Source organism: Enhydra lutris, unplaced genomic scaffold, assembly GCF_002288905.1.
Source record: "Enhydra lutris kenyoni isolate GAN:26980312 unplaced genomic scaffold, ASM228890v2 scaffoldscaffold53, whole genome shotgun sequence".
Taxonomy (NCBI): domain Eukaryota; kingdom Metazoa; phylum Chordata; class Mammalia; order Carnivora; family Mustelidae; genus Enhydra; species Enhydra lutris.
The window spans coordinates 7,112,186-7,129,834 of NW_019154137.1; the positions used below are offsets into that span (position 1 = coordinate 7,112,186).

General features: G+C 36.7%; 1 protein-coding gene across 3 annotated transcripts in view; it reads right to left on the reverse strand.

Annotated features, from left to right (window-relative positions):
- LOC111157267 (teneurin transmembrane protein 1) overlaps window positions 1-17,649 on the reverse strand; it is a 550,623-nt gene that overhangs the window by 269,976 nt on the left and 262,998 nt on the right. For 2 of the 3 annotated variants that reach the window (XM_022518550.1, XM_022518548.1), the window contains exon 6: window positions 4,869-5,021. In XM_022518550.1, the coding sequence (XP_022374258.1) occupies window positions 4,869-5,021 (153 nt within the window). The remainder of the gene's footprint in view (window positions 1-4,868; window positions 5,022-17,649) is intronic. The other variant, XM_022518549.1, reaches the window with a different exon arrangement.

Here is a 17,649-nt window from a genome sequence, read left to right on the forward strand (position 1 = left end):
ATATACTCAGCAGACATTGAACTAGAAAGTACCTTTTCTTCCCCCTTCAACTTTGTGGAGATAGATCTTATAGAATGAATTTAAGAGAAATGCCACTTTCCCCTCAAGGACAGACTTTTGCAAAAATTATAAAGGAGATAAAGGTGAACTTGAGTATCCTTTAGCTCTGTCTCCCCATCCACTCTTTTTGTTCCCATGCTCTATTTTGGCATCCAACCTGCAAGAATTTAGTACCGTCCAGTACCCAATAAACTTCTTCCTTATTCAGATGACGGATGACAATGTTGGACTTCACCTGAGCCCTATGCTCCTGGAAAACTGCTCGATAAGAAATCCTCCCAACCTTTTGTCTTCCAAAACCTTCTCATTCTTTTATGTTTTAGGACATGGCTTACTGCAAAGCCAACAAACAAAAAACAAAAATAACCTTATTAAAAGCTCTTTCCCCTATGACTTATTAGATATGGCTCTCTGTCCACCCTTTCTCATGGATCCCATAAGAACTGCAGAAGACTCCTATGTTGACCTGTAACAAAGCCAAAGAAGGACCTTTCCCCTTTTGCTGGAGCCTGCTGAAAGACCAGATACAGACCCTCCAATTGCCTATTCTTTGCCTCATAAATAATTAGCTGAGATCAGAACTATTTGTTCTCCTTCAACTATCTAGATGTGGACATAAACATTTCCTGGTCAGTTGACTGACTGAGACTTCTTCTGAGTACAAGACAACCCCAGCTGTAAATCATCCCACATGTTCCTTATCCAGTACTCCTAGAAAAGTCTAAGGCAAAATCCACTTTGCTCAGACACTCTGATCTTCCAGAACTGGAATGCTTTCTCTATTGCAATAGCCTGAATAAAATTAATTTCCCTACCTATTCAGTTTTTGCCTTTGACACTTCCTTAGAAAACCTCTTTAGCAATTTATATGTTTAGTCTGTGTTACATTATTTCAATAACAGATGAGAAAACAGAAGAGGTACAGTCAAATGTCCTCTGTTCTAGTTAAGATTTCTCTCTGGTTCTTGACCCTTTTGGACCTCAGTTTCTTCATCTTTAAACAAAGACTTTGGATTTGATAATGTTTAAGATTTTAACTTTCCATATTAGTTGCTAAATTACACTGTAATTATATTTAGTTCAATTTATGGATGTTATGTGACTCAGGTCTGGGACTAAGTCTTTTACTTTTTTCTGTCCCTTGCTCTGTTTAAAGTAGTTGTTACATAATGTTCATTAAAGAGAAAGAGTTATGACTAGTTTATAAACTTCTAAGGTGGTAGGGGCTGTTTTAGTATAATGTTTTCAATTCTATAAATGTTTATTGAACAACTGACAGCTGGCTTTTCTGGCAGATCCCAATATGTGATTGTGACTTATGTCTTCTTTTTGAAATTAAATTGAAATTATTCAAGTACATTTCAAAAATAAAACATTAGCATGCTAAATGTCTACAATCAAATATTCTGTTTTCTTTCATTTGGAAAACTAAGTGGTGAGAAAATTCTTTAGTCTCCTAAGGAGAAGCAGATATATATAACTACTGTTAATGGGGAACCAACTCCAGTAGAATTTGATTTTCTTTTTACAGTGTCATTCTATTTCTCCATCTTTGACAATGATGGTAATGATGATTATGAAATAGCAGATGTTAACTTGTTAAGTAAAGAGAGATCAAACTTTAAAAAGAGAAAATGCGGGACGCCTGGGTGGCTCAGTTGGTTAAGCAGCTGCCTTCGGCTCAGGTCATGATCCTGGCGTCCTGGGATCGAGTCCCACATCGGGCTCCTTGTTCTGTGGGGAGCCTGCTTCTCCCTCTGCCTCTGCCTGTGCTTGCTCTCTCTCTCTGACAAATAAATAAAATAAAAATCTTTAAAAAAAAAAGAGAAAATGCAAATCTCAAGAAGGCCATCATTTGTGGAAAACCTGATAGCAGTTTGAAGCACAATCTACAGTACATAATGGGATGTCAATAAACTCAAGGTAATTTTCCAATCACTTGTTCCAATAATTACTGCTAACTTTAACTGGGTGCCTGGCACTGTGCACTAAAACCATTATCTCACTTGTTCCTCACAACCAACTTATGAGACAAGTACTATTATTATCATCCTTGTGTTGCAGATGAGGATATTAGTTCAGCAAGGTTGTATCAACTCATTGCCTGAGGCTTGAGAGCCAGGAAATGACACAGTGTTCAAAGCCAGATCAGTCTGACTCCACAGTCTAGGATCTTAACCACAGCCCTACAATGTCCAGTCCTCTAGGAGAGTGAGGAAATCAATGTAAAAAAGGATTATTTGGTTTTTGGTTTTGTATTTTAATGCATACAAGATCATTAAGACAAGCTTCTACAACTGTATTTATGGGGTATGTGATGTCTAGAAAATCATAACAGGATATAGCTGACCAGTTGAAAATATCCTTTTAGGTATATTTCATCTTCTGCAAGGTTTGGTTTAGTGTACACATGGCATTATAAAACAGGAGCTATGTTTTTACTCGGTGAGTGATATGCAGTAAAGACCTGATACAGCAGAACCATGATGTGCAGTTACAGTTAAGGTTTTGTTCAGACTGCCACAAAAAATCCGTTTAAGATAACAAGTTGGTATATATGGCATTAATCCTTAATAATTTTTCTTCATAAAGTATTAAATTGGAATTGTTCAGCCTGTTTGTTGTTAAAATTGAGCAGAAACTTAAACACATTTTTTCATTTATGAAACTTGTTACAACACATTAAAATATAGCTGTATAGAATTTCTCTAAAAGCCATCATGAATAGATTCTGGGGCTTTGCTTTCATTAGGTAAAGTGTCTTTTGTGGTTTTTCATATATGTTTAGTGTGTGAATTTCTGTACAGTGTAGAGAAAATCTCTGAAATCAGATTGCCAGTTTCTAACTTTGTGACCTTGGGCAAGTTACTTAACCTCTCTGTGCCTCTGTTTCTTTATTTGGAAAACGAGGTCCATAATGTTACCTTCATGATATAATACGTGTGAAGTGTCCAGAATAATTCTTGGCACATGGTTAATTATGCAAAAAATTTCAGTCACCAGAAAACTCCAGCTAACCCCTGGACAACACTGGGGTTAGGTACACCCATCCCCTCCCTCTTAACCCTATGCAGTCAAATAATCCTCGTATAACTTGTGACTCCCCCAAAACTTAACTTGAAGCCTTACCAATAATATAAACAGTTGATTAACATAGATTTCATATGTTACATGTAATATACTGTTTTCCTACAATAAAGTAACCTAGAGGAAATAAATGTTATTAAGAAAATCATAAAGAGGAGAAAATACATTTCCAGTCTTGTGTTGTATTTATTGAAAAAAATCTGTAGAGGACCTGGGCAATTCAAACCCATGTTGTTCAAGGGTCAATGGTACTTTGTGGAAAGGAATTACAGATGTCTGAATTAGAGTAAACAAATAAATATGCTCTGGTAACGACTATGTAGTGACCTTCTGTCTTGTGTGTTTTATTGTCCTCAAACAGATAACTCATGAATTTCAAGTGTGAATGGCAAGAAATCCCTAGGCACCAAATGGTGGCTCCTGCACTTGCACATATAAAGGAATCAAAGAGTGGGAAAAAAGATAAGAGAGTAAAAGCCAGAGTCCAAGTGTACTCAGACCCTTTCCTCTGTCATCTCTGACCCTCAGCCTGTCTCAGCAGCAACAATGGAATTGCTGGGAAAGGTCAGCCCAGGCTAGAGACAGTATTTCTAAACGAGGACATAAAGCAAGCTGCATTGTGAATCAAAAACTAGGACAAATCATAATGTTTTCCTGAAACCTAAGCATGAGTTTTACTGAAGCATAGACCAAAGCAGAATTACATTTTCAAAAAAACAAACAAAAACCAAACAGCACACCCTACCAATAACCCCCAAAAGAAACTAGAAACACAAGTAAAGATTAGTAACTTGAGCAGCTACAAAACAAAATATCTTGTTTGCAACTCATCAGCCAAAGTAACACTGTCTTATTACCCCTTAAGATTTTAAGTTTCTTGAGGGTAGGGTTTGGGTCATTCATTCATTCATCTGTTTGAATGTGACCTCCTAAAAATATTTAGGATTGTGTTCTATGTTCTGTTTTCAATTTCTGCTTTTGGAATTGACATCGTGAAATTTTACATTGAGTCCCTGTGTGCTGAATCCTATTTCAAGAGAAATTAGAATAGAAACTTTCAGCTATTTTCAATACTTGTATATTGAGACTAAGATCATTCAATGTGAATAAGATGTTGGGAGTGCTGGTATGTGACATTTATTGTAAATAAGTCAGGTAGCTCAAGCTTACATTGGTTAAATTTAACAATTCAGTACTCAGAGTACTTTTTTATTTTTTCCAACTGCAAAGAATTCATGTTCCCCGCTAGAAAAAAATTCATGTACCCCCACTTTGACATACACATTCACCCTTATATTAAGCATAAAAGGCTTTTTCTTATTATAAACAGAAGAAATTTCCATATACCCTTTGTAAAATGTTATATATAAATGTTAGGCTTGGACACAGAGAACTTAATCAAAATCCCATGTTGCTTCAGGGTAGTTATATGTGAAATGCAATTTCCATTGTATTGAAACCTCCATCCTGTAAATATTTATCTATTTTCAAAATTGCCTACATATTTGAAAAGTTTAATTGGTTTATACTCAAGGCACTAGAGAAAGGAAAATTTGCTTTCATAAGACATTTACATGTATTTATTCTGTCCACGTAGAGTACTTCTTTCGAGTGATCATGAAATTTAATGTGAAGTGAAACCATCCCAGCTTTGGTTCTAATAACCGAATTAGAAGAAAAGTAATCAATAATCAATAAATCAGTCATTTTGATCACTGTACCTTTTTTCTCTGATTTATCGGAAACTTTTCCTCCAATTGGAGAGTAAGTAGTATCCACGGATTCGGTCCCTCTGTTCCCTTTGCTAACTCCATTTTCATAGAGCTGTCCTTCAACTGGTTGCAACTGCCAAGTCAGGCCGAACAAATGTACTGCTGCAAGAAAACAAGCCATACATGAACTTATTCCAGACTTGCTGAGAAGGTCTCCAAACCAGTTGTCTCTTTCCACCTAAAAATGCCATGACCAGTTTTCTTTTCGTTGGGCCAAGCAGCTTGGAGTTTATACCTGTATCATACATGAGCTACCCTTATCAGTAGCTATTGTTAAAATGTTGAGGCTGTAGCTATCCCAGTGATAGACATTGGGGCATTAGGGAAGCAACCACAATGGGATTAGATGCTGGTCCTCAACACTGTTATCCCTTCTCATTTCCCTTGGTCATGGAACTCTACTTTGTATATGGAAACTGCAGAGTGATGGTGGACAGGCTATTATGAGAACATGGGAGGCCTTCACTAAGCCTGTTTCCCAAGTGCCTGGTATGCATAAGGTCCCATGATAGCTGCGGCAGATGTTAAAATATAGATGCCTATTAGGGTAGGAGTTGGAAGTAATACAAGTGTAAAATTACTATAATGCAGCATAACTGACACAATACAGGCTCAATTGTTACCAGATTAAAAAATACCTGTGTTGATCAGAGTGTAGTGGGCACTCTCATATACTCTTCATGAGAGTATTAAAAAAAACACCCACCCTTGTGGAGGGTAATGTAGCATCATTTATCAAAAAACCTTAAAATTTGGCTTATCTTTTTAGCCTACAATTCCATTTCTATGAATTAATTATGAATGTGTACAAACTAAAAAGCTATCTATTATAACACTTAAAAACTAGTAGAAAGTTATGATCAATCTAAATATTCATCAAAAGGAAATTAATGAAATAACTGATATTACAAATAATACAAGATTACACTGCTATTAAATCATGTTACAGAAGATTATGAACTGGCATGGAAATAATTATGATGCATCAAATGAAAAACATCAGGCTACTAAACAGTATGAATAGAATGATCTATAATATGTGTTTGTGTGTAGATGTGTTGATGTCTGGGGAGAGAAAGGGCTAGGAGGATATATAGCAACATGTTCACAACATGGGGGTTATGGAGGATTTTAATTTCCTTCTTTAGGATTTATGTATTGTTGATACTTTTTACAATGAAAATGGGCAGTGTTTGCCATCTGGGGGAAGAGAATTTTTGTTTTAAAAGAAATGGGGGGCGCCTGGGTGGCTCAGTGGGTTAAAGCCTCTGCCTTCGGCTCAGGTCATGATCTCGGCGTTCTGGGATCGAGCCCCGCATCAGGCTCTCTGCTCAGCAGGGAGCCTGCTTCCCCCTCCCTCTCTCTCTCTGTCTGCCTCTCTGTCTACTTGTGATCTCTGTCTGTCAAATGAATAAATAAAATATTTTAAAAAAATAAAAGAAATGGTTTATTCTCTAGTTTCAAATAAAATGCCTTACAAAATATTTTTAAGAAGAAAAGAAGTGGTTTATTTTTCGATTGCTGTGGCTAAAACTTTCAGTTCTATATGTTAAATAACAGTGGTGAGAGTGGACATCCCTGTCTTGTTCCTGACTGTAGGGGAAAGGCTGTTTCTCCTCACCGAGGATTATGTTAGGTGTGGGTCTCCATATATGGCCTTTATTATGTTGAGGTATGTTCCCTCTAAATTTACTTTGTTGAGGGTTTTTATTATGAATGGATGTTGTACTTAGTCTGATGTTTTTTCTGCATCTATTAAATTGGGCATATGGTTCTTATCCTTTTATTAATGTGGTGTATCACATTGATTGATTTGTGAATACTGAACCACCCTTGCAACCCAGGAATAAAATACCACCTCACACCTATCAGCATGGCTAAAATCAACAACACAAGAGATAATAGCTGTTGGTGAGGAGGTGGAGAAAGAGGAACCCTCTTACACTGTTGGTGGGAATGCAAAGTGGGGAAGCCACTCTGGAAAACAATATGGAGTTTCCTCAATAAGTTAAAAATAGAACCCTACAATCTAGCAATTGCAGTACTGGGTTATTTACCCAAAGAATACAAAAACATTAATTCAAAGGGATACATGCAACCCCATGTTTAAAACAGAATTATCGACAATAGCCAAATTATGGAAATAGCCCAAGTATCCATCAACTGATGAATGGATAAAGGAGATGTGAGATATATATACATGGTGAAATATTACTCAGCCATAAAAAAGAATGGAATCTTGCCATTTGCAAAGACATGGCCAGAACTAGAGGGTATAATACTGAGCAAATAAGTCAGAGAAAGCCCAATACCATATGATTTCACACATACGTGGAATTTAAGAAATAAAACAAATGAGTGAAGGGGAAAAAAGAGAGGGAGGCAAACCAAGAAACAGACTCTTAATTCTAGAGAACACATATTTGAAAAACTTAATTGTTTTATACTCAAGGTATATACAAGGAGGTGGTGGTGGTCGTGGTGGTGGAGTGGGTCAGACAGGTAATGGGGATTAAGGAGGGCACTTGTGATGATTACAGGCTGTTGTATGGAAGTGTTGATCACTAAATTGTACACCTGAAACTCATAATACACTGCATGTTAACTAACCAGCATTAAAATAAAAACTTAAAAAAAAGAAGTGGTTTAAAGGAACAACAGATTAAAATTGGCTTGGCTGATCAGGGATGCTTTAACGAGGTAGGATTTGAGATGAACCTTGAAAAATGTGTAGGGCTCTGACAGGTGACAGCAATGGCTAGGGTGAGGGGGCAGCTTGAAGAAAATATGACATTGTAAAGCACAACATGCATTTGAGGCAAAGGAAGTTGCTGGGGTTGGCTAGAGTATAGTTACGCATAGATGGTCGCGGAAGTGAAGGCTCAAAGGGAGGATTAGGGCCATATTGTAGAGGACGCTGAATGCCACACTTAGATATTTGGATTCAATTTATTAGGCAGCAGGGAGGCATTGCTATTTTCTGAGCAAATGAGTGTTATGATCAGTTTTCTTTAGGAAGATTAATTTGATAGCAATGGGGAGCACTGATGGTTTCTAGGTAAAGAAATGATATCATCAGAGCACCCTTTGCGGAAAGATAAATCCAATACTAGTGTGGAGAACAATGAATTGGAGGCCTAAGGATTTGGCAAGAACACAAATTGGGACGGCACTGCAATAATCAAGGTGAGATTCCTTAAGGAGAAATTGCATAAATGTCGTCTCAGGGTTTGGTGGCTAGTTGTGTGTGTGTGCACCTGTGTGCTCATGTACACATGTGAATATTCTGGGGGCAAGAATAGAAAAAAAACGAGGGAAAAGGAGGAATCCAAGGTTTAGGTTTTGAGCCTGAGTAACTGAAAGCATAGGGCAATGATTTAAATAGAGTTAAGGGATTCTGCACTTAGCCCAACACTAGCTACAGATAACTGGTGCTGGAGATGTGTTTGTTAAATGATGACTAGTTGAACTAGTTGTTGGCTGATGACTACTTGGTTTGTGGCAGGGTGGGGTGCTGGGAGAAATATAATGAATTCATCTTTGGAGGGGCTGGGTTCCACCCACCAATGGGCTATCCAGACAGTCATGTTTGACCCAGGAGCTTTGGAGGTTTGAAGTTCTGGTGAAGTATTAAGGTTAGAACAAGACTGTGGAATCATGTATGCACAGAGGCAGCAGCTGACATTGTGAGAGTGAATGAGGTCACTGAGGGCAGATAATGTTGGAAGAAAACAATAACTAGGACAGAAGCTCTGGAAATCCTTTTATCTGTTTTCTCATTGCAATTTTAAACATCAACCAAATCTTACCGAAAGGGGGTATCTGCTCATGACCCACTAACCTTTTCCTTTATGTTCCTAGGCAGAGTGAAAGGGGCTAATTTGTATGTCTAATATACTCATATACAGTATATGGATTTGCAACTGAGAACAGGAAAGCTAGCCAGATAGCCTATTTAAAAATCATTCACCCACTTCTGGTTGGAGCTAGAGATTTCTAACACCTACCTCCTAATTTATCCTTAAAACTTTTAAGCATTTAATTGCTTTCTACCCTTTTCTTTGGATTAAGGCCAGTGCTGCCTGATGAATTTCTCTTGCAATTACTGGAAACCCTTGAAACTCAAATGATAGTGGTACTGAGTCAGGTACAGTATGGCAAAAGACTCAAAGTACGGTTAGTTTAACATACTCCAATTAAAGAGGCTTATTATTTTTTAAAGAAAATTTTATCTACTCTGTTCCCCAATAATGTGAATATGACGGATGTTAGAAGCCATATTGAAAATGTGTTGGATTCCCTTGGTTCAGTTACTTTTGTGAAATTAGATTGGCCATAAGGAACAAAAGGCATAGTAATTTTCATTTTAAAGTTCAAGGGGGGATATTTTATACACTTTAAGTTAAGCCAGTTTCCTGAGGGCACTCAAAAATGACAGAAAAAATTCTCAGCCATGTGCTGAGAATCACTTCAAAATAATAAGGCAAGGATTAATTTTTCACCACAGAATGAATTAGGCTGCTTCCAGCCAATCAAGACAGATAGAGAGGCGTGGGCACATTTAGTAGAACACCCTTTCAGGGCAGTGAAGCTTTATAATTTTTTCAGTTTACTTTGTCTTTTACAGGCAAGAAGCTATTTGTAATGTATATTTGTATGAATACATAATGCAAGTTAACTTACTTGCTATAGACTATGGGTACCAAAGAAAAATCACAGTCTTTCCTCTCCTCCAAAATGAACCTTCCTCTGCTGATTTGAGAAAGGAAGTCAAAAAGTATGTGCAGGTAGACTAAGGTAACTACATAACTCCAGTCTTTGTGTTTTATTAGAAATAAATAATATTTTGTTCATATTAAGACCAATAAAATTAAATTATATTGACCTTTGGGACATACCCATACATCACTAGAAAGATACAGCAGTACTTTCTATAGGGATGTATTTATTAATTCATTCAACAAATATCTTCAAAGCATATCCTGGCACATTGGGAACATTGGAAATACATGCAAAGGCAAAAAAATATATATATATTTAACAGCTAGGACACCATAGGTACTGGCTGATCAACAGGGAATCGGAAATGAACAACCAATGCAGCCTCACCAGGACACACTGATTGCACAGCAGCCTTGGATGCAGGATGAAGATACAGAGTCTTTAGCTTCTAGTGGATCCCCAATCAGATCTATGCTATGTATTTACAGCCACATTTTGAGGCAAGTCTCCCAAGCCCAAGTATAAACATTATAAACCAACTGTTAGAATTAAGGGTATACCTGGTAATGAACAGACAGTATTAAATTATATTATAGATTGATTCAACAAATATTTTTTTGAGTGCCTACTTGCACCAGGCACTGTTTTTCTAAGTTTATAACAGTGAATAAAATTTTTTACAAAATCTCTACCTTCCCAGAACTCATATGAGAGGTGGTGGGTTTAGACATGCAGACAATGAATAAATATATGCTATAATTAATATAATACAGCTGTGTGGAAACAAAGAAGGCTCGGAGGAGGTAATATTTGAACCAAGTTTTGAATGGAGTGAAGTCATATGAATATTTAGTTGAAGAACCTTCCAGGAGGAAGGAATAGCAATTACACAAAACCCTTAAGCTTTGTGTGGAATGTGTGAGGAACACTAAGGATCCCATTATGAATGGAGCTCAGTCAGGAAGAGTGGTAGGAAAACTTTTAAACTGAAGGATTGCACCCATGATTGTGCTATCTCTGTATTCTAACCAACTTCACAAACTGGCCACTCGTAAACTTTGTAAATGAATAGAAAGTAATATAACTAAAATCGCCCATACTGGAACATCCACCTCCAAATGAGCAATGCTGGTTATAGTAGGTCTAATTGAAGTACTCCTGGGCCCAAAGTCAAAGTTATTTTTCCTAAAGACATGTATAAAAATATACATCCTCAGTGAGTAAAGATTGACATGACCCAGATCTCTCCAGGAATACCAGTACCGTATCACTGTACTTTACTGAAATTCAATGGCAAGAAAGAATGTGTATGCCTATTCAGATATTCCAGGAATAATGTCTTTTCAGCTTATTAAGAATGGCAGTCCTTAATGCTCCTCTAACAAATATTCCTTAGAGTTGAGTCTTGTACATTTTATAATTATTATCCTTCTTGGTTTATCCAACTGCACAAAGCTACACTCTGAAATTATAAATGTATTACAAAGGTAACAAATGGAGTATCTCACCATGCCCGATCACCAAACTCAATCAAGCACCTTGAATCTCAAGGCAGGCTAACTTTGGGAGAATAAGCTCTTCTTAACTTGCACATTTCTCTAGGCTGAAAGCTCTGAGTCTCTTTGCAGTTACTTCTCTGCACTCTCTGTTGGGACGTTGGTCTTTTTCTCTTAAGTAAGACTGATGGTCTCTATTAATATTTATAATTGATACTGCTTCTTCATTCCATTGCCCTTCAAAAGGCAAAAATATTCCCCTCTGGGAGAGACCATAGGAATGCTTCAGAAGTAGAAGTAGGAAATCAGTGCTGAATGACCTAGGTCTGTACTGTCCAGCATGGTGGCCACTTGCACATGTGTCTGCCAAACATCTGAAATGTGGCTAGTCAGAATTGAAGACTTAGTATAAAAGAAAAAAATAGAATATATCCAATAAATAATTGTTATAGTAACTACATATTGAAATACAATATTTTAGATATATATTCAATTAAATAAGAATTTTAATTAATCCCAACTTTTTTTTTCACATTTTGAATGTGGCTACTGTGAAATTTTAAATTACATATGTGTTTTGCTTTGTATTTGTATTGGCCAACGTTGATCTTGCCTATCTAGAACATTCCACAAAGAGATGGGATGTTTCTCTTTTAGCACCTTCTCCTAGGACCTATCACATTATATCGAAGCTATCCATTGATATGTCTACCTCATTATTTTGGAAGCATTCAAAGGGAAGGGTCCATGTCTTTATTTTTCTATCCCTGGTCCTAAACTCGGTGCCTGGTAGTCAGGAGGTACTCTACTTACATACTTCTGGTGGGACTATAAAGTAGTAAAGGAGCTTTAGAAAACAATTTTGTGATATCAATCAAAATTTAAATTGGGAATGTTCCTTGACCAAGGAATTCAACTTCCAGGAATCTACTAAAGAAATAATCACGTTTGTGTATGAAGGAGTATGTACAAGGGAATTCAACCTAGCGTTGTTAACATAATGGCTTTGTTAATATAGTAAAAAAAAAAAAAAAAAAGAACCACCAATACATCCATCTCTGAGAAAGTGGTATATCCAAGCTATGAAATCTTATGTAAGAATTAAAAGGACTGATCTCAAGAGACTGTCAGATTGAAGGAGACATGACAATTAAATGCAATGTGGGATCCTAGATAGGATCCTGGAACAGGAAAAAAAAAAAAAAGGAAAAACTGGAGAAACCAGTATTAAACTCTTGAGTTAATATTAACCAATGTTAATCTCTTACTTTTAATAATTGTACTATGGTTATGCAAGATGTTAATACTGGCAGCTGAGTGACAGGTACACAGCAATTCAGAGCTACATCTGCTCACTTTTCTGTAAGTCTAAATTTATTTCAAAATAAAAAGCCTAAAAAGAAAAAAATAACTGATTCAGTGGTGTGCTATAGCCAGCTTATACTGGTTTATAAGAGCCAACTGTGCACATGTCTTCCCAATTACACCTTCAATGACTTCACGTTGGTAGTTGAAATCACCCATGGTGGGTTTATGAACATTCCAGGAACCAGAAAACATTGCAAATCTTTATTTTTTTCTTCACAGAGAGCTTGTTGTCAAACATCAACACACCCCTGGTTGACCTACACGTACTGACATGAAAGGAGCTCTAGGTTTTGTATAAAAAACACTGTAGAACAATGCATATCTGATGATCCTGTTTAAGTTAAAAAAAAAAGTATCTCTTTATATATAAATGCATACAGAGAGAACTGGAAGGATCATACCCCCAAACTGTTGATCTTTACAGTGGGGAGCTGGGACTTCAACATTTTCATAGTAATTTTAGAATCCTTTACAATGATAACATATTCATGTAGTGTTACATAATAAAAAATACTAGGTGCTCAACAAACCTTTTTTTCCTTTTAAGATTTTATTTATTTATTTGTTAGAGGGAGAGAGAGCAGCAGGCAGAGGGAGAAGCAGGGTCCCTGCTAAGCAGGGACCCTGGGATCATGACCTAAGCTGAAGGCAGACACCTAATTGACTGAGCCACCCAGGTGCCCCCATCAAACCTTTTTAATTTTTTATTATTTTTTAAAGATTTATTTATTTATTTTAGAGAGGAGAGAGTGCATGGTGAGGAAGGGCAGAGGGAGAGGGAAAGAGAGAATCTCCAGGACACTCTGAGCAGCCCCACTCGGGGTTTGATCTCAGGATGGTGAGATCACGACCTGAGCCGAAACCAAGAGTTGGACACTTTACCAACTGCACCACCCAGGTGCCCCCCTCAAACAAACCTTTTTTTAAAGCCGAATGAATAGATGCATTGGTTTGTTCATTCTCTTGTATTATTATCTTCTGCCTAAAACAAAACTTTTCAGAACAATTTAAAGCAGAAGAGCAATTCAGCAATTAAATAAGGACAACCCCAAACACATAAAACAGATAAAATAGGACTCTTGATTGAAAGAGATTGGGATTCTAAAAGAGTTGCCCCCAAATTCCAAAGACATAGTTTGAAATCTACTGGTCTCAAAAATTATCCTCAAAATATCTGAACAAGAAAAGTGTGGGTGTTTGGAAGAACTCTCTTTTGGCAGTTAAATCTATTGTAATACCTCTAGCAATGGTACTGTCAGGACATATGAAACCTTTCATGTTATTCTGTATCTTTTGGTATTTTGTGTCCACTCTCTTCTAGATAATACTAAAACCCACTTAATAGCAAGATAAATTGGGCTTTGATACTAAATAGACAAGTGAACCTTGAAACTGCACTCTAAGTTTGCTTTCAAGGAATTCACCTTACATCTCAAAAGGTACACATATTCAGCTAAGGAAGGTTTATCTATTTGTTGCAAGAATTTTTTGGTGTTACCTTCTAATTCTACTAAATAACCTATTTAGAAAGTTTGAAATCTGTCTCACAAACAAAATCCTGCCCATAATAGATGATGTCATAAATTTCAAATCCTGCCAAGATAAAAGTATGTGATATTTTTCAAGATAATTTGTTTTCCTTTCTTTCAGCCATTCTTCCACCACTGGTTCCCTCACTTATCTTGCTTCATGTTCCTTCAGGCTAGGGAATGATACTGCTTTTGCACTTTACTTCCAAAGCTTGTCAGGCTATAGATCTACTTGTATGCTGAACAGTTCCCTTCCTGAAAAATATGCCAAGTACATTATCCAGATGGTGACCCCTGATGACTTCAGGCTTTCAAGTTAACTCCTAGGGGAAGCCATTTCAGCAGACCAATAGTTCAGTGGACATCGTGTGATGCTAGATGCTTCCGTAATAAGGAACATCACTGCAGAAATAAATGCTACTTGAATTAAATGCAGTGACTGCTAATATTATAGAAACCAGGTTAGCTTTCTATCTTAAAATAAATCCCATTTTCATTATATTGAACATCAAATTGGTATACGAGTGAACTATAGTCTTTTGATAAATTACCTTCAGATCTTGGTTTTATCCAGGTAATAACCAGATTACATGCAAGATGGAAAACCATTAGTTTTCAGAGAAGCATTTTTGAAGAACTAAATAAAGTAAGCAATGTGTGTTTGTTTATGGTGGCTTCCGTTTCCTTCAGCAGGTTTCATTCACGTTTTCTTTTTTTTCTAAGGTTATACATATACATTTTCTACTAAAAATATTATTTGTGCTTGTACTACCTCGTGGGCATAAATAAAACATACGTAACTGTTCCTTTTCAAAGTAATTTGAATGGAGTCAAAATGGCTTTGAGATTCCTCTCAAACATTTTTGGAAGCCTGAAAAGCTGTTATGTTGGGGCTGGGTAAGGCTTCCTTTGAAAGAAAGGACTTCACTGATTTAAACAAAAGAAGTGAAAAAAAAAAAAGAAAGAAAAAAGTGAAGAAGGAAAATCCCTCTTCCTTGATTCGGTTTACAAACCACATTTTGCAAGCCTGCTATGGTGAAACAGTAAAACTCAATGCTAAATGAAGAAAAGATTGAGGCGGTAAACCAGAGGCACCAAGGACACCTTTCTTGCTGAGCCACATGTTTGAACCCCTACTCCTCCTTTTCTAAATGAAATGAATTATTCTGTATTGCAGCAGACATTGTTTTTTTTTTTTTCCTTTTTGGACTTAGTACGGTTCTAGTTTTATATCCAGGTTAGTGGCTAGAGAAGATTCTATCAAAGTAATAAATCATTTTAATATCCTAGTTCTATATTATATTATCTTAAAACTTTCATTTACTATGTATTTTATATTTTCCATCCCCAGGCTGCAGCAATATTTATAAATAACACGTCTATTTGGGTACCTTATCACAGGTGTAATATATGATCTCCATTTGCAGTTGCATAACGGGCCCATCTGTGTATTCCTTATCAGACAGACACAATTATTTAGTGTTTTCATCTCAAGTCACAGCACCAATAAGTGCTCTCCATAACTCAAGTCTGTCTTACTTTTTTATTATTATTTGCTTTGTGGAGTCAGGAGGAATCAGTGGCATAATGACGGGATAAATTTTTTCAAAAAGAATCATTTAATGAATAATGCAGCAAAAATATCCATTTGGCCATGAATCAGCACTTTTTCATTCTTCTTTAAAATTTTCTTTTTCTTTCCATTTTACTTCATTTTCTGCTCAGCAAATTCTCCCTTGTGCTATGGTCCAAATTACTGCCTGTTACTTCATCATTATCGACGACTGGCTTGAGGGCGTATTTGTAATAATACGCATATTCTTTTAAAAGATCTAGATGAAACCAGTGAATATGGAGAATAAGAAACAGACCCATACCGAAGCTCTCTCCTCATCTTACTATTTGCTCTGGATGTATTTAAATTATAAAATGGAAATCTATTCAATATTTATGTCATCAACCCATGACAGCTGATGCTTTAAAACTCACTTTTTTGATTTTCATCATGTCATCATAGCCACAGATACATGGTATGTGTTCTACAAACTTTCAGATGTTGAGATTTTAATACTTGAATTTGCATTACCTGATTATTCAGAGTTAGCATTAAAGAGCAGGGTTTGTGTGAAGTTGGGGAGTCAGGAGATATAAATGGGAAGATGGAAGACAGATGAGTGCTAGAAAACTATAGCTGCCGTACACAATTTGATCAGATGGGGAAAAAAAACAGAATAAAGTGCAGGAGATTATAATGACCCAGTTTGTTCTGGGTTTCCTGAGGTGGCACCAGGACAGTTGAATTCTGGAAAAGTCACCAATGTTTGGGCTTGATTCATTACCAGGATCATCAAGTCTTCCCTTCCTTTCATGCGATAATTATTTGTCAGCTGATTACTGTGTGTTACACACTGTCGTAGGTTCTGAGAATACAACAGTAATTGCTTGGTCAGAAAAAACCCTTGCCTCCCAGAGCTTACAGTCTATCTAAAGGGAGACAGTTGTCATGTGGTAGTTAAGGGCAAGGACTCTGGAGGGAAGGTATCTTGTTTCAAATCCCAGCTCTGCTACACTTGGGCAAATTACTTAATTCCTGTGTCTCAGTAGTCTCACCATTAAATTTGCATGATAATAGTCATACATGTAAGGTACCCAGAAAAAGGCCCAGCATGTAATAAATGCTCAGTAAGAGTTAGTCATTATTTTTAGTTTAGTTTAGTTTAGTTTTAGTCATTATTTACACCTGATTAATTCTCCCCTCAAGCTAGCCTTTCCAAAACCTTTTTTCTGGTGAGAGCAAAGTAGAGGGACCAAGGTTTCTAAGAGAATTTCAGTAGCCATCCTCACATAGCTGCATAGCAGAATAAAATGAAAACAGAAAAAAAATCATGAAATTTCCTAATTCTAAACCCTGGACTTAATTGAAAACAGACATTCTTTTCTCTCCTTTCCCCACCAACATTTCCCAAAGCGGCTCATTTCCTTCCCTCCATCATCATGATCACTGAGGTTTGGAAGATGTAGATTTTGGGTTCCCTTCATAAAAGGTTTCCAGAAATGAGAGCATCCTTCAGATTTATAAAATTGTTATCACTCTACTTTAAGTAGAGTGTACTTTCTACAAAGATTAGCAGAAAATGGTTAGAGTATCATTTTATGGAACATAACTGAGTGTTCTCCTAGAGCTGTGTTTTGTATGAAATGGGTCCCAAGGAAATTTTCAGCTGAGTTACCCAGGGAAGTATGTATTCCCAGGTGATCGATCAATTCCAGTAAACTGATCTGAGAATGAGCTCTGTCTGGAACATAATAAAATCATGGTAAAAAAAATAAAAAAAAATAAAATCATGTTACGTTAGAGCTTAAAAAGACCACAGACTAGTAGAGTTTGGAAAAGAGGGAGGAGGTAAATTTACAGTGGAGAAACCTGACAAACACTACCTCAGCCACATGACCAAGGTTAACCTCATGAGTGACAGCATGTACATGACAGCATGTCATGCACATGGTATCCCTGATATCACGTGATGATAATGGCCCCTCTGCAGTCTTCTTCCATAACCCCTGTCTCAACATGAGAATATCAGCACCACTGAAATCGAGGGCCAATCTGCAAAA